The following is a 23,897-nucleotide window of genomic DNA, read 5'->3' on the forward strand; positions in this document are numbered from 1 at the left end:
TACAGTGATTCTACATTACACAGAGCAGGCTAGTTCCTTTGCTGGTCTGCTAAACATGATTATTCCTCTTTTTTTTTTTGGGTCCGGTTGTGGGGCTTGGACTCTGGGCCTGGGCACTGTCCCTCAGCTCTTCAACTCAAGGTTAGAGCTCTACCACCTAAGCCACAGTGCCACTTCGGGCTTTTTTCTTTTTGCTTATGTGGTGCTGAAGAATCGAACCCAGGGCCTCATGCATGCAAGGCAAACGCTCTACCACTGAGTCACCTTCCCAGTCCCTCCTTTTTAATACCATAGAGAAGAAAGAGCCAACCAGCCAACCCTATGCAAGATGCACACCTGTATTGTAGCTACTTGGGAGAGTGAGATCTGAGGATTCCGTTTTAAAGCCAGCCCAGGCAGGAGAGCTGGAGACCCTTATCTCCAATTAATCACCAAAAAGCTAGAAGTGGCTGGGCACCGGTGGGTCACACCTATAATCCTAGGTGTTCAGGAGACTGAGATCTGAGATTGAGGTTTGAAGCCAGCCAGGCAGAAATATCCCCTTGAGACTTTTATCTCCAATCAACCACTCAAAAACTGGAAGTGGAATTGTAGCTCAAAGTGGTAAGAGTTCTAGTCTTGAGCAAAAGAGCTCAGGAAAAGTACTTAAACCCTGAGTTCAAGCCCTATAACTAACAGCAACAACAACAAAACAAGCCAGAAGTGGAGATACGGCTGAAATGGTAGAGTACCAGTGCTGAGTGAAAAGCTCAGAGATAATGCCCAGGCCCTGAGTTCAAGCCTCAAAACGCCCCCTACCTCACAGTCTCCTTGCTCCCCTCCTGTCACCCTTTGTTTAAAGTCGCTTTACATGTGCTCATGCCTTTGCAGTCAAAAGGAATTGGGCAGCTTTCTCTGGCTCTTTTCTATTTTTTTTTTTTTGACCAGTCCTAGGCCTTGACTACAGGACCTGGGCACTGTCCCTGAGCCTCTCTGTGCTTAAGGCTAGTGCTCTACCACATGAGCTATAGAGCCACTTCTGGCTTTTTCTGCTGGTACTGAGGTATTGAACTCAGGGCTTTATGCATGCTAGGCAAGCACTCTACCACTAAGCCACAGTCCAAGCCCAAGTTGTGTTTTGTTTATGTCAGTAGTGGTGCTTGAACTCTGGGCCTGGCGCTGTCCCCGAGCTCTTCAGCTCAAGGTGAGTGTTCTACCATTTGAGCCACAGAGCCACTTGGCTCTTTCTATTCTGTGAAAAACATGAAAAAATTAACATTAGGTGTTTAGAACTATCCAGGAATTATGCAAGAAACCATATAGTTTAATAAGGTCAGTTTTAACTTGAAAAGTATTTATGGGCTGGGAAGGTGGCTCAGTGGTAGAGCACTTGCCTTGCATGCATGAGGCCCTGGGTTCGATTCCTCAGCACCACATAAGCAGAAAAAGCTGGAAGTGGGGCTGACGCTCAAGTGGTAGAGCGCTAGCCTTCACCTGAAGGTCTGAGGGACAGTGCCCAGGCCCAGAGTTCAGGTCCCATGACCAACCAAAAAAAAAAAAGAAAAAAGAAAAGTATTTATGAAAGCCGGAAGTGGCGCTGTGGCTCAAGCTCTTCAGCCTTGAGCTTAAGGACAGTGCCCGGGTCCAGAGTTCAGGCCCCACAACCAACAACGACAACAAAAAAGAAAAGTATTTATGGATGCATTTATGTATTTTTTTGTGTGTATGACAGTGCTGGGGCTTGAACTCAGAGCCTGAGCATTATTCCTTAGCTTTTTCACCAAAGGCTAGTACTCTGCCTCTGAGCCACAGATCCACTTCTGGCCTTTTGCTTGTTAATTAGATTTTTCTGCTGGGACTGCCTTTGAGCCATGATCCTCAGATCTCAGCTTTCTAAATAACTAAGATTACATGCATGAACTATCAGTGCCTGGCCAGTTTTAATGTTAAAAGTATTAATGAAAAGAAACATATTAGGTAGAATGTTTTTGCCCTCCATTATTAATCCCTTAGCAGCTGTTGGTTTGGAAGGTGACCGCTTTGTCTGAAAGGTGAAGGGTTGCCAGTGTCCGCACAGCTCGGCATGCTTCATTCTGTGTCTTATGTGGAAGGGAATGTGGTAGTTTTCTGGCCCAGTAGAAAACATCTTTCAGTGGCCATGTTTTGATGGCTGAGCATCCTTTGTTTTTCAACTTTATAGCACTGACATGATTCTTCTTTGAATTTTAAGGTATGGAAGCCCAGGAAATGTCACCAAAGAATACTTTGAGTTTTCTGAATTCTTTTTGAAAACCTATGCTGTAGGAATTCAGCAGGTAATAAACTTATACTTTTAAAATAGGATTATAATTGACAACTATTTTTGATTAAGGTGCCACTAGCTCACTCCTGTAATCCTAGCTACTCAGAGGCTGAGATCTAAGGATCATAGTTTGAAGCCAGCTTGGGCAGGAAAAGTCTGTGAGACTCTTCTCCCTAATTAACTATCAAAAAGCTATAAGTGGAACTGTGGCTCCAGTGGAGAGCACTAGTTCTGAGTGAAAAAGCAGTGCCTAGGTTCTGGGCTCAAGCCTGAGTTCCAGCATGAGGAAAAAAGTAGATGTCAGACAAATGAACTCATTACATATTTAAAGAAGATGCAGTGGCAGCTTTGGGAGTTTTAAAATCCAGTCTCTTCTGGCAGCCATCATCAGAATTACCCTTCCTGAGTTCTCCTAGGCTTTGGACTTTGATCTTTTGTTGAAATTGTCCTAGCAGTGAGATTAGTTTAGCTTAGATTGCATGCTGCTTCCATTAGTTCAGTTTGATTGCTTTCTTACAAGTATCTTTTCTTTTTGGTGCCAGTACTGGAGCTTGAAGTACTGCTCTTAGATTTTTTTGTTCAAGGCTGGTACTCTACCATTTGAGCCATACCTGTACTTTTTCACTTTTAGTTTTTTGCTGGATCATTAGAAATAAGAGTCTCACAGATTTTCCTGCACAGGCTGGCTTCAAAACATTCTGATCTCAGCCTCAATTACAAGCATGAACCATGGTTCCTGGCTCTTTTTGTCTCTCTCCTTCCTTCCTTCCTTCCTTCTTTCCCTCCCTTCCTTCCTTCCTTCCTTCCTTCCTTCCTTCCTTCCTTCCTTCCTTCCTTCCTTCCTTCCTTCCTTCCTTTCGCAAAGAACCATTCTTTTAGGCACCACACTGTGTGTAAGCTACATTGTATTAGCAATAATAAGCTCAGCATCATTATTTAGCCTGCATTAGCTGGCTAATTTGACAAGTTCTATAAAATAAGCCTGGATTTTAGGTAACGAGTAAATTTTGTGTTTTGAAAGATTTTGCAACCTACTTACAAACTTGATAATAGGCCCTTGGACCAGTCAAAGCTGATTTGCATTTCTAACACATTTATAAGATTATTTCTTTGTTGCTTTGTATGTCCCTCCCCCACGGTATAACCCCTGCTTTCACTGTATTTGATGTTGTTATAATTTGTGGAGGGGAAGGGAAAAAACAAATCGTTTAAATAGGGATACAGGTGGACCCATTGCAACAATGAGACTACAAGGTATAAGTTGTTATGTCGAAAAACTAACTTTACAACTTTGGTGGGGGGGAGGAGCGAATGGGAAGGGGAAACCAAGGAGGAGGCTACAATGCTTGATAAGAAATGTACTCATTATCTTGCCCATGTACAGTATTTTCACAATTAAAAAAAAGAATTAAAAAAAAAGCTGATTTGCAATGGTGTTTGTGAACTGCTTTACTCAGGCTTAAAAAAAAGCTCTTCATTAAAGATCTTCCACCTGAGAATATAAAGTAAAACTTTTTGTCATATTTTTCTCTTAGGAACTCTGTTTTCATTATTTTGTAGATGTAGAAATATCTGCTTCTGGAATTTGTTTTGGCATGAGGTTTAGAGATCCAGCTTATTTTTTTAAGAGCCGATCAGTTGTATGTTGTATTTATTACTAATTTTGAAATCATGTTTAGATTTTTGAACAATTTCTTTATCAAGCAATATAATCTGTTTGTGCTGTCCCTTGCTATATAGAAATTTTTTAATGTTTTCCAGTTAGTATTATTTATATTTTTTTGTACCAGTACTGGGACTTGTACTTAGGACCTTGAATGCTCAGTTGACTTCTTGCCTCAAGACTGATGCTCTACCACTTTAGCCATACCTCCAATTTCAGCATTTTGGTGATTAATTAGAGATAAGAATCTCATAGACTTTCCTGCCCAGATTGGCTTTGAACTGGGATCTTCAGGTCTCAGTCTCCTGAGTAACTACGAGGATAGGCACAAGTAAGCAGCTCCTGGTTAAGATTATTTATTTATTATCTAGTCCCAGGTCTTGAACTTAGGGCCTGGGCACTGTTCCATAGCTGCACTTCCACTTCCAGCTTCTCCCCCCCCCCCCCCCCCCCCAAGTCCGAGGGCTTGAACTTAGGGCCTGGGCTCTGTTCCTGAGCCTCTCTGTGCTTAAGGCTAGCACTCTACCACTTGAGCCACAGTGCCACTTCTGGCTTTTTCTGTTTATGTGGTACTGAGGAATCGAACCCTGGGTTTCCTGCAAGCTAGGCAAGGACTCTACCACTAAGCCACACTCCCAGCCCCTACTTCCAGATTTTTTTTTTTGGGTCCGGTCGTGGGGCCAGAACTCTGGGCTTGGGCACTGTCCCTCAGCTCAAGGCTAGTGCTCTACTACTTGAGCCACTTCTGGCTTTTTTCTTTTTGCTTATGTGGTGTTGAGGAATCGAACTCAGGGCCTCAGGCATGCAAGGCAAGCGCTCTACCACTGAGCCACCTTCCTAGCTCCCCTACTTCCAGATTTTTGATGGTTTAATGGAGTCTGAGTCTTGTGGACTTTCTTGCCTAACTTTGAACCATGATCCTCAGATCTCAGCCTCCTGAGTAGCTAGGATATTATAGGCATGAGCCACTGGTACCTGGCTCTAGACTGTTATTTTTATTTATTTTTATTTTTTGTTTGTTTTTGTCAGTTGTGGGCCTGAACTCTGGGCCTGGGCACTGTCCCTCAGCTCTTTAGCTCAAGGTTAGCCCTCTACCACTTGAGCCACAGTGCCACTTCCGGATTTTTCTGCTTATGTGGTGCTGAAGAATCGAACCCAGGGCCTCATACATGCAAGGCAAGCACTCTACCACTGAGCCACCTTCCCAGCCCTAGACTGTTATTTTTTTTTGTTGTTGTTGTTTTTGCCAGTCATGGTGCCTGAACTCTAGGTCTGGGCACTGCCCCTCAGCTCTTCAGCTCAAGGCTAGTGCTCTACCACTTGAGCCACAGCACCACTTCCAGCTTTTTTTGCTTATGTGGTGCTGAGGAATCGAACCCAGGGCCTCATGGCTGCAAGGCAAGCACTCTACCACTGAGCCACCTTCCCAGCCCCTAGACTGTTATTTTTAAAAATAGAGTCTTAATTTATTTTGAAGAGCTAGTAACAGAATAAAACTTAAATTTCTTCTATATAGTTCCATTGGTTAGTCAAACAAATGGCTTGAAGTAAGTCACAGAGACATGCTGTATTTCAGTATAAACTGCCTATTTGAGTTTTCTTCCCAAATAGTGATTTTCCCCTGGAAGCTGTTAATTTTTATTTCTGTGTATATAGGATAGTAATTACATCATTGCTAAAAGGTTCCCTTCTTTTTTAACTCATTGTTCTATATTTTACCTTCCTATTTTTCTGTAGGTTCTACTAAAAATTTTAGATCAGTATAGACAGAAAGAATATGTGGCTCCTCGTGTTCTTCAGCAGGCCTTCAACTATCTCAGCCAGGGGGTGCTTCACTCCGTGACCTGGAAGCAGATGAAGCCACACATACAGGTTTGTTTCAGAGAACAGTTTCCAAAATTGTGCCCAGTGAATCATCAGGTTCTCAATAGAGTTCTATATTTAGAACTCCTTACTTCCATTAGTAGTTTTGTGTGTGTGTATATTTTGGTTTAGAGGCTTGAACTCAGGGCCTGGGCACTGTCCTTGAACTTTCTCCGCTCAAGGCTGATATTGTACCACTGAAGCCACAGCTCCACCTCTGGCGATTAGTTAGTTTCTCATGGACTTTCTTGCCCATGCTGGCTTTGAGTCTGGATCCTCAAATCTCAGCCTCCTGGAGTAGCTAGGATGACAGGTGTGAGCCACCTGTATCAGGCTCAATAATACTTTTTCATAAATGCAATCATATATTTATAATAAAGGGCTTGGAAATTTAAGCAGTTGAAAAGAGTGAGCCCTTATAATTTGGTAAGTTGGAACTGTTGATTTTTTTTTTTCCCCTCAGTTTCTGTTCTATGGAAAGAGATAGTGTTTTTCCATTTTTTGTTTTGTGCTACTACTGGGGTTTGAATTCAGGGCCTTCATACTCTGACTTGATTTTTTTTTTTTTTTTTTTTTACTTAAGGCTAGTATTCTGTGACCTTGAGCCACAGCTCCAATTCCAGTGTTTTTCTGGTTAGGATATGAGTCTCTTGGATTTTTCTGTCCATGCTGGCTTTGAACTGTGATCCTCAGATCTCTGCCTCCTTTGTAGCTAGGATTATAGGTATGAGCCACAGTGCCCATCACATACCCTTTTTATCTAAAGGTTGCTAGGACCTAGGATCAAATAAGGTATTTTGTGTGAAAACATTTTGAGAATTGCCAGCAAGTATCTACTAAAACTGTTTGCAGAAAATGAACCGTGATATGTGACCATTTTCTTTGGTAGGTATCGGCAGACATTCTCTTTATTTTAGATGAAGTGCTTTAGCAGAAGTTAAAATTTTCTGGGTTTTTTTTTTTGGGTCCAGTCATGGGGCCTGAACTCTGGGCCTGGGTGCTGTCCTTCAGCTCTTCAGCTCAAGGCTAGCGCTCTACCACTTGAGCCACAGCGCCACTTCCAGCTTTTTTCTTTTTGCTTATGTGGTGCTGAGGAATCGAACCCAGGGCCTTAGGCATGCAAAGAAAGCGCTCTACCACTGAGCCACCATCCCAGCTCCAAATTTTCTGTTTTTATACCAGTTGTTTACTGAAAAGTAGAATTGTGTGTTATTTAATTTAAAAATGAAAATGGAAAATAGTGAAACGTTAAAAATAAATTCTTATATGTATATAAACAATTGGATAATTAAAAGTTTTATAAACTTTCCTGTCCAGGCTGGCTTTGAACTGGGATCCTCAGAGCTTAGGCTAGAATTACAGGTGTCTATCACCTGTCACTTATAGTACCTTTTAGATATGTTTTTGTAGGCATCGTAATAACAGTTTTCCTATTAATTTTGATAAAACTATGATAATTTCCTTGTAATTAATAAAATGCTGACTTCATTTTACTTATGATATCCCTAGAAAAGGATGAATTGTGATTGTATTTCTTCTCTTTTCAGTATTTTGGCCTTATTTTGATATGTCTGGAATGTAGGGATAAGAAAACTCTGACCCTTAGAATGGTTTTTTTCTTACTAGAATTAATCAATTTGGAAGAAGTGGTATGAAATGGTCCTATTTTTATGTAAGTGGTCTGTAGACCATTTGCAGCAGTGGACAGAAAGGTAGGATTTCCCCTGAAATACACATTTGTGCAGTAGGGTATTGGTTTTGTGTGTGTGTGTGTGAGTGTGAGTGTATGCCGGCTCTGGGGCTTGTACTCAAGGCCTGGGGGATGCTCCTGAGTTTTTGTTTTTTTTGGCTCAAGGCTAGCACTCTATCACTTGAGTCACAACGCCACTTCCAGCTTTTTGAGTAGTTTCATGGAGATAAGACACCTCACAGACTCTACTGCCCAGGCTTTGGCTTTGAACTGGGATCCTCAGATCTCAGCTTCCTAACTACTAGAATTATAGGCCTGAACCACTGTTTCTCTGCTGAGTATTGTTTTTTGGTTTTTATTGAAGATGGAATAAGAATAGAAGTAGTTCATATTGTTAGTTCATTGTTATTTAAGCTGAACATGGAAATATTAAAAACTTTCAAAATGAGAAATAGTAAATATAACTCTGACACAACACATATCTTCTTTAAATAAATCAAAGCCTATTTAATATTGGTTTCTTTTTCTTAGTAAACCTGTATTATCCCTGTCCTTCAAAGAGTAGCATTTACACTTCCTTTTTCTGTACTTTTAATTGCTTGTTATTTAAAATCAATCTTCTATTTAACTCTTTAGTGCCTTGGCCTTTGCAGAAGCTCTTGTTACCTTGTTGTACTGCAGTGAATGTAGGCTTATCCAAAGGACTTGTGTACTTATTTGAGGCTCAGTGCTGGTGCTCACGCCTATAGCCCTAGCTGCCTACTCAGGAGGCTGAGATCTGAGGATTGCAATTCAAAGCCAGCCCAGGGAAACAAGCCTGAGAGATGCTTATCTCCAATTAACCAGCCAAAAACCCAGAAGTGATGGTGTGCCTCACGATAGAGTCCTGAGTGAGAAAAGCTAAGGGAGAGCACGAAGTCCTGAGTTCAATTCCCAGTACTGGCACCAAAAAGAAAAAAAAAATGTTGGGAAAACTAACATCATAAAGACTGTGCACGAGTACATTACTTGTAATCTCCAATCTCACTCACTATTTTGTTTATATTTCTCAGAGTATCTGTGAAGATGTGGTTTTTTCTGTTATGTGCTACAAGGATGAAGATGAGGAGCTGTGGCAAGAAGATCCCTATGAGTATATCAGGATGAAATTTGGTAAGTGAAACTTTTTCCTGCATGGTTCCTAAATATTATAATCATTTGTGTGTGTGTGTGTGTGTGAGGGTGTAAGAGAGTGTGTGTGTGCTGGTTCTAGGGCTTGAACTCAGAATCTAGGCATTGCCCCTGAGCTCTTTTTTGCTCAAGGCTAGAGCTCTAACACTTGAGTCACAGCTCCACTTCTGGCTTTTTAGTTACTAAGTGGAGATAAGAGTGTCCTGGACTTTTCCTGCCTGAGATGGCTTCGAACCAAGACCCTCAGGTCATAGCCTTCTGAGTAGCTAGAATTACAGGCATGAGCTACTGATGCCCAGTTCTCCTAAATATTATAATCAAACTACAAACTTCCTAAAAAGCTAGATGCTGGTGGCTTCCATCTGTAATTCTTGCTACTTAGAAGGCCGAGATCTGATTATGGCTGTTTGAAGCCAGCCCAGGCAGGAAAGTCCATGAGACTCTTTAATTAACCACCAAAAAGCCAGAAAAGCTAAGGGACAGCTCCAAGGCCCTGAGTTCAAACCCTAGTACTGGGGGGGAAAATCATTTGTATGCCAGATTTGTATGCCAAAAAAATGTGTACGACAAACAAACTCTCAAGCATGCGGGACCATTGTAAGCACTTGCTGCTTCAGCTGTCACCTAGGCACTGGTCTGTGGCCCCACCTCTTCCTGAGCCATTTGGACACCCAGTCTTAGACTTATGTGCTCCCAGGTTTGACAGATCCTTTCGATTCCTGCATACTTTAGAAGCACCCCTAGTGTGCTTCCTTTTCCACAAAGGAATAAGATCTTCCAGTGGCTATCCTGTGTGTGGCTGTTTTGGGCGAGGAGGGGATCCTTTTTGCTTTGATTTGCATAGAAGCCCTTGAGCTGTGGAGTCATCCTATTTATCTTTCTTTTCTTTCTTTTTTTTTTTTTCTTTTGGCCAGTCCTAGGGCTTGAACTCAGGGCCTGGGCACTGTCCCTGAGCTTCTTTTGGTCAAGGTTAGCACTCTACCATTTGAGCAACAGCCACTTCCTGCCTTTTCTGTTTTTGTGGTACTAAGGAATCGAACCCAGGGCTTCATGTGTGCTAGGCAAGCACTCTACCACTAAGCCCCATTCCCAACCCCATTCCTGTTAATCCTTAAGCACTTACCAGAGCAAATAGTTACTATCTGAGGACAGAAACCTTTTTTTTTTTTTTTTTTCTTGCTAGTCCAGTGGTTTGGACTCAGGATCCTAGGCACTGTCCCTTAGGGTTTTTATTTTATTTTTTTGATTGGTGTGTGTGTGTGTGTGTGTGTGTGTGTATGTGCGTGCGCATGTGCGTGTGTGAGTATGCGTCAGTCTTGGGACTTGAACTCAGGGCCTGAGTGCTGTCCCTGAGCTTTCTTGCTTAAGACTAGAGCCCCACCACTTGAGCTACAGCTCCACTTTTGACTTTTTTGGTGGTTAATTGGAGATAAATATCTCACTAACTTTCCTTCCTGGACTGACTTCGATTTTGGCCTCCTGAGTAGCTATGATTACAGGCATGAGCCACTAGCACCTGTTGCCCTTAGGTTTTTCACTCAAGGCTGTGGCTTTACCACATGAACCACAGCTTAACTTCCAGCTTTTTGGTGGTTAATCGGAGAGAAGAATTTCATGGACTTTCCTGCTCCAGGTGGCTTTGAACTGTGATGTTCAAAGTGTGAGCTACTGGCACCTAGGTGGGAACTTTATCTTATTTGCTTCATTTTGCATTCTTCCCTCCCTCCTTCCTCCCTTCCACAATTCTGTAGTGCTTAGCCATAGCCTTCCATACAAGCACATCGAAAGTACCCTCTATGGAACTGATGTATCTGTGTTAAGCTGGTATGGTCACTAGGATATTGTTATAGTGCTTTATTAGTAGATTCGGTAAGTGAGGAGGCATTGGCTTTCTTTTATTTTTTTTTTTTCCTTGTCAGTCATGGGGCTTGAACTCTGAGCTTGGATGCTGTCCTTGAGCTCTTCAGCTCAAGGTGAGTGCTCTACCTCTTGAGCCACAACACCACTTTGGTTTTCTGGTGGTTAATTGGAGATAAGACTTTCCTGACTGAGCTGGCTTTGAACCGCAATCCTCAGATCTCAGCCTCATGAGTAGTTAAAATTATAGGCATGAGCCAGCAGCACTCAGCTTGGCATTGGCTTTCTTAAAGGCAAAGTATAGGAAAAGCAAACAAAGCAGAAAACATTTTTAACCTACTTCATGTCTCTAGTTTTCTTTGGGAAATCATTACTCAAGTGCAAGACTTCTAATTTTCCCCTTTTGTGTGTGTGTGTGTGTGTGTGTGTGTGTGTGTGTGTGGTGGAGGGAGGTGCTAATACACAGGCTTGAATTCAGGGCCTTGCACTCTCACTGGGCTCTTTCACTTAAGGCTAGTGCTCAACCACTTAAGCCTCAGCTCCACTTCAGGCTTTTTCCTGCTTAATTGGAGATAAGAGTTTCAGACTTTTCTACCTAGGATTGCTCTGAACTGGAATCCAATGATCTCAGTATCCTGAGTAGCTAGGGTTTCAGGCATGAAATAGCAACAGCTAGATTTGTTTTTTTTTAATTTTTTTTTTATTATGCTCATAATGAAAGGGCAGCCTGTAGAATTCGGTGACCATGGTATATCTGACAGTGCTGATAAGTAAATGTCCTTATTTTTTCTCTGCTGTAACCAAAGTATCAGGGGAGCTGTTTTATTTTGTGTTGTAGAAAAGTATTGATCAGGTGGCAATCTATTTATACTATAGGAATGAGTAGGAGAAAATCAGAACTTAACTGGCATAGCCAGGAACTTTCTGAGTAGAGTTTCAGGGGCTCAGCAAATTGGAGAAAGAATTACAAATGGGAGTGCATTATGCTAAAAAGTTTCTGCACAGAGAATGACATAGTTATTCAGCTCAAAAGACAACCTATAGAGTGGGAGAAAATTTTGCCACTTATACATCTGACAAGGGCTTAATATCCAGAATATACAAGGAGCTCAAAAAATGAAATCTCCAGCTGGGCGCCGGTGGCTCACGCCTATAGTCCTAGCTACTAGGAGACTGAGATCTGAGGATCGCGGTTCAAAGCCAACCTGGGCAGGGAAAGTCCATGAGACTTCTTTATCTCCAATAAGCCACCAGAAAACTGGAAGTGGTACTGTGGCTCAAGCAGTAGCATGCTCTCCTTGAGCTGAAGAACTGAGGGACAGTGCCCAGGCCCAGAGTTCAAGCCCCAAGACCGACCAAAAAAAAAAAAAAAACCAACAACAAAAAACAAAATGAAAGCTCCAAAAAATTAATAACCCGTTTAATAAATGGGCAAACGAGCTAAATAGAGACTTCTCAGAAGATGTAAAGATGGCTAAGAAACACATGAGGAAATGCTCAGTATCTCTGGCTATAAAGGAAATGTAAGTCAAAACAACACTGAGATTCTATCTAACTCCAGGCAGAATGGCCACCATCAAGAATACAAACAATAGGGCTGGGAAGGTGGCTCCATGGTAGAGTGCTTGCCTTGCTTACCTGAGGCTCTGAGTTCAAATCCTCAGCACCACCGAAGCAGAAAAAGCCAGAAGTGGTACTATGGCTCAAGTGGTAGAACACTAGCCTTGAGCTGAAGAGTTGAGGGACAGTGCCCAGGCCCAGAGTTCATGTCCCACGACTGACCAAAAAAAAAAAAAAGTAACAACAACAAAAAAGAATATAACCAACAGTAGATGTTAGTACAGATTTGAAAATGGAAGCAGGTCACTTGAGGGGTGGGATTGGGAGAGATGAGAATGATGGGAGAGGTGACGTTGATTGAGATGTGCTATATTAAAAACTGGTTTGTTGAATTCAAACCCCTTTGTACAGTTATTTAAAGGTAATAAAATGTATTTACTAAGTGACAGTTTGTTCACTAATGTGATTTAATGTTGAAATCACAGATATTTTTGAAGATTATGCCTCTCCCACCACAGCGGCTCAGACTCTGCTATACACTGCTGCAAGGAAGAGGAAAGAGGTATGTAATTGCTTCTCTTATATCCCAGACAAAAGTAGCCTGTTTGATGAACATATTCTTAGTGTCTGGAAATTGTATTGTTATTAATTATAGCCTATCCCCTTAAGGATGTTTAGTTGTTCTAGTAAAGAGAAAAGGGTGAAATATCTTTGCTTATATTCCTGTAATAAATACCTTTCTTACTGAGCATATAGTTGTTTGACTAAAAACACCATAAAATATCTTTATTTTTGAAGATTTGTGCATCATACTAATACTGTAATAATCCAATGCAAATTCCTGAGCACTAAAATGGATTCCTCTATTTCTTTAGGTGTTGCCAAAAATGATGACATTCTGTTATCAAATCCTAACAGACCTGAACTTTGACCCTAGGAAGAAAGATGGAGCCCTGCATGTGATTGGTTCCCTAGCTGAGATTTTATTAAAGGTTAAGACGAACAAAATTTGTTTTATTCAATAGGATGCAAATATTGGAAGTTATCCATAATTTTAAACTGGTGACTACTTCTAGATGACCTACTTATTTCATAAAAAGGAAGTTTTACTTTTGTTAGTTTTTCATCATGAAACTATTGCTCTATAAAAAATGATCCAAAATAACTTCTTTGTTTTTGTTCCAGTACTGGGGCTTGAACTCAGAACTTGATACCAATTGGCTTTGTTACTCAAGGCTGACACTGTACCACTTGAGCTGTAGCTCCACTATCTGTCTTTTGCTGCCTACTTGAGATAAGAGTCTCAGATTTGTTGCTCTGGCTGGCATCAAAGTGTGATTCTCAGATCTCCACCTCCTGGATAGCTAGAATGACAGACAAGAGCAACTGGTGCCCCATTTAGCATTATTTCTTATTTCAACAAAAATCACTCATTATTCAATTAATCTAAGGTACCATTTGTCTTATTTTTAAAACACACAATATGGGACTGGGAAGGTGGCTCAGTGGTAGAATGCTTGCCTTGCATGCATGAGGCCCTGGGTTCGATTCCTCAGCACCACAGAAGCAGGAAAAGCCAGAAGTGGCACTGTGGCTCAAGTGGTTGAGTGCTAACCTTGAGCTGAAGAGCTGAGGGACAGTGTCCAGGCCTAGAGCTCAGGCCCCACGACTGACAAAACAAAATAAAACAAAAAACACAACAGTACAATATGTCAAAACAATTTTACAAATGGTAAATGGAAATATATATATATATATTCCCTCCCCTTCGGTTGTAGTGCTTGAACTCAGGGCCTGGGTACTGTCCCTGAGCTCTTTTGCTCAAGACTAGTGCTCTACCACTTTGAGCCACAGCTCCACCTCTGGTATTTGGGTGGTCAATTGTATGTAAAAGTCTCATAGGGGCTATTCTGCCTGGACTGGATTTGAACCACGATCCTCAGATCTTAGCCTCTTGAGTAGGCTAGGTTTATAGGCATGAGCCACTGGTCCATGTTGGAAGTGTGTATTTTTAAAAATTTATTTATTTATTTATTTTGTCGGTTATGGGTCTTGAATTCTGGGCCTGGGCGCCATCCCTGAGCTCTTCAGCTCAAGGCAGTTGCTCTACCACTTGAGCCATAGCACCTCTTCTGAATGTTCCTGCCCAGTCTGGCTTTGAATCATGATCTTCAGATCTGTTTCCTGAGTAGGATTACAGTTGTGAGCCATCGGCACCTGGGGGAAGTATATTTTTTTAAAAAAGGAAATGAAAGACAGGAAGCAACTTATTTATAAAAGAAATTATGTCAGTATAAAAAAGGGAAATATATAAATGCAAGTCATATTAACCATACATTATTAGAAAGTGTTGCATTGAAGTTTAATTTCTGTTTCTTAACAGAAAAGTTTATTCAAGGACCAAATTGAGTTGTTTCTTCAGAATCACGTATTTCCTTTGTTGTTATCTAACCTGGGATATCTTCGAGCTCGAGTAAGTTTTCCTTAGTTCTATTATGTATCTTAAAATCTCCATCTTTTTAGTAACTCTAGAAATAAAAGTAAAGTGTTACTATGGAGCTCTTACCTGTGTAACATTAGTACTGATGCTACCTTCCTTGATTCTTTTGGGAACACAGTCCTGCTGGGTGCTGCATGCTTTTAGTTCTTTGAAATTTCATAATGAACAGAACCTAGGAAGTGCAGTCGAGTTAGCAAAGAAGAGCCTGATTGAAGACAAAGAGATGCCTGTCAAAGTGGAAGCCGCCCTGGCCCTGCAGTCATTAATTTCTAACCAGATCCAGGGTAAGCCAAAGCACCTTTTACTGCAGTTCCTATTTATGTATTCATGCATTTATGTATTTATGTATTCATGTATTTGTTTTTATGCTGCTCCTGGGCCTCAAGCTCTCCCTTAGCTCTTTTGCTCAAGGAAGTACCCCTTGAGCCACACCTCCACTTATGGATTTTCTTGCTTAATTGGTGATGAGTTCCACTGACTTTCCTACCCAAGTTGGCTTTGAACCATGATACTTAGACTTCAGCCTTCTGAGTAGCTACTATAGGCATGAGCCATTGGGGGCCTGGCTACATAATTTTTTTTGGGGGGTGGTGTCCGTCGTGGGGCCTGAACTCTGGGCTTGGGCGCTGTCCGTCAGCTCTTCAGCTCAAGGCTAGCGCTATACCACTTGAACCACAGCACCACTTCCAGCTTTTTTTCTTTTTGCTTATGTGGTACTGGGGAATCGAACCCAGGGCCTCAGGCATGCAAGGCAAGCGCTCTACCACTGAGCCACCTTCTAGCCCATAATTTTTTTTTAAAATACTCATCATTATTACTGATGATGTTTATGTTCTTCAGGTCATGCTGATGACAGAACATATGTATAATTAGGAATTCTCCTTTGAGTCTGAAGTCGGTGGCAATGGGGCTGGACAGTCTTTTTTTTTTTTTTTTTTCTTTTAATTGCTAGTTTTGGGGCTTGAATTCAGAGCCTGGTTGCTGTTTCTTAGCTTTTTTGCTCAAGGTTGCTCTCCTGGGCTTTTCCTGCTATCGTGTAGTTTCCTGCAAAGGCTGGCTTCTAACTTATATGCTCACATCTCAGCCTCCAGAGTAGCTAGGATTACAAGTGTAAGCCACTGCAACTGGATTGGTCAGTCCTTTCTTGGGAAGAATTGCTATCTTTCTGTTACCTGTGAGGAAATCATTGTAGTGATAAGCCTGATTTGGTATAGCTTTGTGATTTATCTGTTGCAGAGCAAGTACTCATCTTGAAGTTTAGATGGATAGTGACTTGTCATTGGACCTTGTGACCAATTTAGTTTCTTTACCTTCTGTGCATGACTAATTTTGTATTTTACTATATTAGCTAAGGAATATATGAAGCCCCACGTGAGGCCAATTATGCAGGAACTGTTGCACATTGTTCGAGAGACAGAAAATGATGATGTCACTAATGTGATACAGAAGCTGATCTGTGAATACAATCAGGAAGTGGCTTCCATTGCTGTGGACATGACCCAGAACCTGGTAAGATGGGGCAAAGGTCATGCTGGTTAGAATAATCTGAAAATTAAATTCCACCTTTGGGAGTTTAGTGACTTGTAGCTGGAAATATTTGCTCAGTTGATTATGGTATTTTTATGTTAATTTAACTTACATCTAGTAACATTTAGGATAATTTTTTAAATCTTCTGAAGTTTCATACTGATATGCCTTGATTTAACATAAATTCCCATTTTCTGGACTTCAAATCTAGAATTTCCTTTAGGGATTTTTTTCATATTACCCTATTAGTTTTGTGTGTCATCGCCCCCCCCCTCCCCCCCGCAGTGTTGTTCTCGGGCCTAAACTTAAGGCCTGGGTGCTGTCACTAAGCTTTTTTGTTCAAGGTTAGTGTTCTACTACTTGAACCACAGCTCTACTTCCAGCTTTTTGTAGTTAATTGGAGATAAGAGTCTCAAGGACTTTTCTGCCCATGCTAGCTTCCAACTAAGGTCCTTAGATCTCAGCCTCCTGAATAGCTAGGATTAAAGGTGTAAGTGCATGTCTGTTCTTTTTGTTTTGTTTTTCTGTGTCTTTCTTGTCTCAGTTTTTTTTTCTTTTTTTCTTTCCTCTCATTGCTTTTTTTTTTCTCTCCTTGGTGCTGATATTAGGGTTGAAGTGGGGCCTATACTCTGTCTCTTAGCTTTTCCACTCAAAGCTGGCCAACTTGAATCATAGCTCCACTTTTGTCTTTTTGGTTGATAATCAGAGATCAGCATCTCAGATTTTTCTAGTCTGACTGGCTTCAAACCCCAGTCCCTCCTGATTAGCTAGGATTATAAGAATGAACCACCAGTACCCAGTTTCAGTTTTCTTTTTAGTGTTACTCGATTTTAATTTTTCTAAATGTTGATTTTATTGCCTAATCATAATCAAAAGTTAAATATTAGGTAGTGGTTGTAATAACTAATGTATGTCTCACTTTGATGAATAGACTAGAGAAACTGGATAAATTAAAAATATGATATGTTTTGTTGTAAAGAACAAGAGGCTAGCCGGGCATTGGTGGCTCATACCTGTAATCCTAGCTACTTAGGAGACTGAGATCTGAGGATCATGGTTCAAAGCCAGCCTGGGCAGGAAAGTCTGTGAAACTCTTACTTCCAGTTAACCATCAGAAAACCAGAAGTGGCGCTGTGGCTCAAGTAGTAGAGCACTAGCCTTGAGCTGAAGAGCTTAGGGACAGTGCCCAAGCCCAGAGTTCAAGCCCCACGACTGACAAAAAAACCCCAAAACAAAACAAAAAATCGAGGGTTCAGTCAGCCAAATGCAGAATTAAAAGACTGAATACTGCCAGCATTTAGATAGGTGGCACTCACTGCCTTTTTTCTGTGGGGATGTTATGGTACTAATTGTTGAATATTTTAATGTGATTTCATAGGCTGAAATATTTGGCAAAGTTCTTCAAAGTGATGAATATGAAGAAGTTGAGGACAAAACAGTAATGGCTATGGGAATTTTACATACCATTGATACAATTTTAACAGTTGTGGAAGATCATCAAGAGGTGAGAGTTTTACAGCATGTTACCTGAAATTTAGATGACTAGTAGTTATGAATTTTAAGGTTTTAGCTTTGAAAATTGCTTCTTGGCTTTAAAAATGTTAGGTTTACTCAAGATGCAGAGATCTGAAAGATCATAGTTTGAAGCCAGACCAGGCAGGAGAGACTGTGAGACTTAACCTCCAGTTAACCAGCAAAAAGCTGGAAGTAGAGCTATGGCTCAAGTGGTAGAGTGTTAGCTTTGAGCATAAAAGCTCAGGGACAGTGACTCAGCCTTCTAAGTAGCTAGTATTACAAGCATGAGCTACCAGTGCCCAGTTTGGCAATTTTTTAAATTGGGAAATATTCAGTCCTTTGAACTTTAATAGTTTAATGTATCAAATTATTAAAGGGCATTCTACAAATATACATATGTATATGTATATATATATGCACACACACAGACACAAACACATATATATTATGGGCCAATTAAAAATAAAAAAGTAATAGAAAATAGAATACCAAATAGTTTTAACTGAATATTAGTCTGTGCTCAAAAGTTGAAACTGGATATTTAAATGAAAACTATAACCCATGAGGGATTGTAAGTTTTTCTTATTTAAAGGTATTTTAGTTGGATGCCAGTGGCTTACATCTGTAATCCTAGCTCCTGAGGAAGCTGAGATCTGAGGATTGCGGTTCAAAGCCAGCCTGGGCAGGAAAGTGCATGAGATTCTTATCTCCAGTAAGCCACCAGAAAACTGGATGTGGCGCTGTGGCTCAAGTGGCAGAGTGCTTGCCTTGAGCTGAAGAGCACAGGGACAGCACCCAGGCCCAGAGTTCAAGCCCCACAACTGATGGGGGAAAAAAAAAGTATTTTAATAAAGCCAGCCACTGGTGGCTCAGGTATTCCCAGCTACTCAGAAGGCTGAGATCTGAGGATTCAAAATTAGCTTAGACAGACAATTCTGAGAGATTCTTATCTCTAATAACTAGCCAAAAGCCAGAATTAGAGATGTGGCTCAAGTGGTAGAATTCCAGCCTTGAGCAAAAAAGCTAAGCAAAAGCATAGAGCCCTGGGTTCAAGTTCTGCTGCTGGGACACACAAAGTATTTAATAAAAACGTATGTTAAATAGTTTTGAAAATATGATAAGATATTTAGTGAACCTTGTTATTTACCTCTCCAGATATCTAAGTCCTTTTCAAGTTACTTTTTATTCTTCCAGAGTTTTCTGTTACTATATAAGCAAAAATTAAAATTACTGTGTATATTTGTCTTTTTTTTTCTCTCTCCCTTCTTCTCTCTTTCTCTCCCTCCCTTCTTCTCTGTACCCCTCTCTTTCTTTCCTTCTTTTCATGCCAGTTCTGGGTTTGAACTCAGAGCCTGGGTGCTGTCACTGAGCTGCTTTGCTCAAGGCTAGCACGCTACCACTTGAGCCACACCTCTATTTCTGACTTTTTTAGTGGTTAATTAGGCTGGCTTTAAAATGTGATCCTCAGATCTTGGCCTCCTCTGTATCTGGGATTACAGGCATAAACCACTATTGTCTTTTTTTTTTTTTTTTTTGTAAGTGCTAGGGTTTGAACTCAGAACACTCTACTACTTAACCCACACCTCCAGCCCTGCTTTTAGAATAGTGTGTTGCTTCCCTCCTTTTACACACCAGAGCCATCATTCATCTTGCTTGGCTTCTTGCCATTGCTCTATCACAGGAAGGTGCAGCTTCTCTCTGTGGAGATGATACTCATGAACATTTGCCCACACTGGCCTAAATCAGAATCCTCCCATTCTCAGCTGCCCATGTAGCTTGGGGTGACAGGCCTGTTTTGCTGTGCCCAGCTACAGATCGAGAAGGATCTTGAATTTTTTTCTGCTTGGGCTGCTCTGAAATCACAGTCCTCTTACTTCAGCCTCCCAAGTAACTAGGATTAGTCATTGACACCCAGCTATATTTTTCATTTATGAAAAAGCTAGCATAGTTATAGTTTTTAGTTGATTTTTTAAAATTATCCTGGTGATCCTGTCAAACTTCTCACTAAAATTCTATATGAATTTATGTAATGTATTCTTAGGTAATCTGTACTGTTTACTTGTTCCTTGTTTAAATGGAACTTTGGTTATTAACAATCATAAGCATTGTTTCAATGAGTATTCTTTTTTTTTTTTTGTCTGCTGTGGGGCTTGAACTCTGGGCCTGGGTGCTGTCCCTCAGCTCTTCAGCTCAAGGCGAGCGCTCTACCACTTGAGCTACAGCGCCACTTCTGGCTTTCTGTTGGTTTATTGGAGATAAGAGTCTTACAGACTTTCCTGCCTGGGTTGGCTTTGAATCGTTATCCTCAGATCTCAGCTTCCTGAGTAGCTAGGATTACAGGAGTGAGCCACTGGTGCCTGGTAGGAATAGTCTCTTACATGTCATTTTGTACAGATAAGCAGAATTTGAAGACTTACTAACTTGTCCTTGATGGCATGTGCCAACTACACTCCAAAAATCCAGATGTTTGCTCTTTTCTCCCAGGCAATAGCTTTAACCATTGTGAGACTGAAGTGCTGAAGTTGCACTGAATTTGTACTCTTACCATGTGTGAGATGAAACATAGTTGTTGTTTTTTGTTTTTGCCTGAACTCTGGGCCTGGGCACTGTCCTTCAGCTCTTCAGCTCAAGGCTAGCGCTCTACCACTTGAGCCCCAGCGCCACTTCTGGCTTTTTTCTTTTTTGCTTATGTGGTGCTGAGGAATCGAACCCAGGGCCTCAGGCATGCAAAGCAAGCGCTCTACCACTGAGCCATCTTCCCAGCCCACATAGTTGTTTTTTAAAATATATTTTGTGCTGGTCCTGGGGCTTGAACTTAGGACCTGGATGTTGTCCTGAGCTTTTTTGTTCAAGGTTGTCACTCTACCGCTTGATCCACAGCTCTACTTCTGGACTTTTGGTGTTTAATTGGATACAAGAGTCTCATAGACTTTCCTTTATGGGCTGACTTTGAGCCATAATTTTTTTTTTTTTTTTTTGGGTCCAGTCGTGGGGCCTGAACCCTGGGCCTGGGCACTGTCCCTCAGCTCTTCAGCTCAAGGCTAGCACTCTACCACTTGAGCCACAGCGCCACTTCCGGCTTTTTTCTTTTTGCTTATGTGGTGCTGAGGAATCGAACCCAGGGCCTCAGGCTTGCAAGGCAAGCGCTCTACCATTGAGCCACCTTCCCAGCCCCTGAGCCATAATTTTTAGATCTCAGCCTCTTGAGTAGCTAGGATTGCAGGCAAGAGCTGTTAGTGCTCACCTGAACATGTTTTAATTTTATTTTTATTTATTTATTTTGTTGTTGGTTGTAGGGCTTGAACTCAGGATGTGGGTGATGTCTCTCAGCCTCTTTGTGATCAAAGCTAGCACTTCACCACTTGAGCCACAGTGCCACCTCAGTTTTTGAGTAGTTAATTGGAGATAAGAGTCTCATGGGGACTTTTCTGTCCAGGTTGTTTGAACTGTGATCCTCAGATCTCAGCCTTCTGAGTAGCTAGAATTACAGCCTGGCTCTGAGCATGGTTGTATGTGTGTGTGTGTATGTGAGTCTGGGCCTGGGTGCTGTCCCTGAGCTCTTTAGCTCAAAGTAAGCACTCTACCACTTGAGCCACAGTCTATTTCTGGTTTTCTGGTGGTTAATTGGAATAAGAGTCTTAGACTTTCCTGCTTGGGCTAGCTTTGAACCGATATCCTCAAACCTCAGCCTCCTGAGTAGATAGGATTACAGGTGTCAGCCACCAGTGCCTGGCTCTGAGTATATGTTTATAAGCGTAGGACTTGTTTATATTGTGAACATCTTTTTTACACAACAGATCTTGTTTGTGGATGGGTTGGTTGGTTGATTGATTGATAGTACTGGGACTTGAATTCAGGGCTTCATACTCTCTCCCTTAGCAAATGTTCACTCAAGGCTGGTGCTCTACACCTTGAGCCACAGCTCCACTTCTAGGTTTTCGTTGGTTAATTGGAGACAAGAATCTTATTGACTTTTGTGCCACAGTTGGCTTCAAACCTGGATCCTAACATCTCAGCCTCTTTAATAGGATTACAGGTATGAGCCAGCTGTAGTAGTTTATTGGCCATAAGAAACTCTTGGAGTTCCTGCCCAGGCTTATCTCCATTTAATCACAGAAAAAGCCAGTTGTGGTGCTGTGGCTTCAGTGATAGAGTGCTATCCTTGAACAGAAAAAAGCTCAGGGGCTGCCCAGGCCCAGAGTTGGGGCAAAAACGAAAGCAACTCCCACCCCCAAAAAAAGGATCATCATGATGAATTTTAAAATAAATATTTAAAATTTCTTTTAGATTACTCAGCAATTAGAGAATATCTGTCTACGGATTATTGATCTTGTTTTACAAAAACATGTAATTGGTAAGTTCAACATGTGAATATAAAGGTAAACTGAGATTTTATTTTTTAATTTGAGGAAATCAAAGTACATTATTAGCTTTTAAAATTTAACAAGATGTGTAATTTTGAGGAGAAACTTGCTTTCTCTTAAATTTTGGAATATACTGTCTAATGTTCAATATTTATATTTTCATTCAGAAATAAACTTATACCCAATTAAGGATTTTTGACCTTGGAACCTTTTAAGGACAGAGACATATTTTTCAGTGTGTGTGTGTGTGTGTGACATGTATGTGTGTACTTCCTTGTACATGTACTTGTGTACTTCCTTAGCTTTTCTGCCCAAGGCTGGTGGTACCTTACCATTTAAGCCACAGATCCACTCTGGTTTCTTGCTGGTTAATTTCAGACAAGAGTCTCAAGAACTTTCCTTACAAGGTTATCTTTGAATCATAATCCTCAGGTCTCAGCCTCCTGAATAACTAAGGATTAAAGGTGTGAGCCACTAGCAACCAAAAGCTAAGTTTTGCCTTGGGTGGCAGAGTAAAGGGTGGTCTTGGTGAGCAATAGGAAGAAGTGGATCTGTACTTAAAACACTGAGGAAAGCTGAGCACTGGTGGTTCACACCTGAAATTCTCGCAACTCAGGAGCCTGAGATCTGAGGATTGCAGTTTAAAAGCCAGCCCTGGCAGGAAAGTCCATGAGACTCTTAATCTCCAATAAACCACCAGAAAACCAGAAGTGGAAGTGTGGCTCAAAGTGGTAGAGTGCTAGCCTTGAGCACAAAAGCTCAGAGACAGTACCTAGACCCTGAGTTCAAGCTCTATAACTGACAAAAACAAAAATAACAACAACAAAAAAACGATTGAGCAATGGCTGCTTGTAGTCACTCTGCTCAGAAACACTCTCTTCTGTGAGCTTTGTTCTCTGCCTTTTTGCTTTTTCCTACTGTGCTAACTAGAGATTTTCTTCCTTCTAGAATTCTATGAAGAAATTCTTTCCCTGGCATATAGTTTAACCTGCCACACCATCTCCCCTCATATGTGGCAGCTTCTAGGTATTTTATATGAAGTTTTTCAGCAGGATTGCTTTGAATACTTTACAGGTATGGCTTGGGCCCTAGAACATTTTTGGTCTTCTGTGTTTAGCTATGAATTCCCTTGATACCTGAAATAAAAACTCATGTGATTCTGGTACTAATCAGAAACGACTCTTTCTTTCCTGTCACGTAAAGGGCCTGGAGATACAGGCAGTGGAGGCAGAGGGATTTCTTGTATCTGAAGTTAATTTACTAGCAGAGTATCTCTCCATGAAATTTCATACATGCTTTTTTTTTTTTTCTTTTTGGTGCTGGTTCTGGGGCTTGAACTCAGGGACTAGGCACTGTCCTTGAGCTTCTTTTGCTCAAGGCTAGCGCTCTACCACTTGAGCCATAGCTCTTTCCCATAAATGCTTTTTGAATACCAGCTATGTTCTAAACTTTAATCTTAGCAAGGACTTCAGGAGCCTGTTCTTTTTTGTTGTTGTTGTTTTAGTGCTAGTACTGAGACTTGAACTCAGGCCTTCCTCACTCCCTTGTGTGGCTTTTTCTACTCAAGACCAGTGCTCTGCCACTTCAGCCATACTTCTGATTCTAGCTTTTTGCTGGTTAATTGGAGATAAGAGTCTCATGGAGGGGCTGGGAAGGTGGCTCAGAGGTAGAGCACTTGCCTTGCATGCTCGAGGCCCTGGGTTCAATTCCTTAGCACCACATAAGAAAAAAGCCGGAAGTGGCGCTGTGGCTCAAGTGGTAGAGTGCTAGCCTTGAGATGAAGAGCTGAGGGACAGCACCCAGGCCCAGAGTTCAGGCCCCACGACCGGACCCAAAAAAAAAAAAAAAAAGTCTCATGGACTTTCCTTTCCCCACTCTTACAACCTGGATCCTCAGATCTCAGCCTC

General features: G+C 41.3%; 1 protein-coding gene across 1 annotated transcript in view; it reads left to right on the forward strand.

The window, feature by feature from the left end:
• The window catches only part of Ipo8 (importin 8), a 54,974-nt gene that overhangs the window by 12,779 nt on the left and 18,298 nt on the right, over positions 1-23,897 (forward strand). The window contains exons 8-18 of the mRNA XM_042677645.1: positions 2,210-2,294; positions 5,682-5,816; positions 8,550-8,649; positions 12,570-12,646; positions 12,960-13,076; positions 14,468-14,557; positions 14,703-14,868; positions 15,933-16,093; positions 17,490-17,615; positions 21,914-21,980; positions 22,939-23,064. Of these exons, the coding sequence (XP_042533579.1) occupies positions 2,210-2,294; positions 5,682-5,816; positions 8,550-8,649; positions 12,570-12,646; positions 12,960-13,076; positions 14,468-14,557; positions 14,703-14,868; positions 15,933-16,093; positions 17,490-17,615; positions 21,914-21,980; positions 22,939-23,064 (1,250 nt within the window). The remainder of the gene's footprint in view (positions 1-2,209; positions 2,295-5,681; positions 5,817-8,549; positions 8,650-12,569; positions 12,647-12,959; positions 13,077-14,467; positions 14,558-14,702; positions 14,869-15,932; positions 16,094-17,489; positions 17,616-21,913; positions 21,981-22,938; positions 23,065-23,897) is intronic.

Source organism: Dipodomys spectabilis, unplaced genomic scaffold (genome assembly GCF_019054845.1).
Source record: "Dipodomys spectabilis isolate Male_0828 unplaced genomic scaffold, ASM1905484v1 ptg000039l, whole genome shotgun sequence".
Taxonomy (NCBI): Eukaryota; Metazoa; Chordata; class Mammalia; order Rodentia; family Heteromyidae; genus Dipodomys; species Dipodomys spectabilis.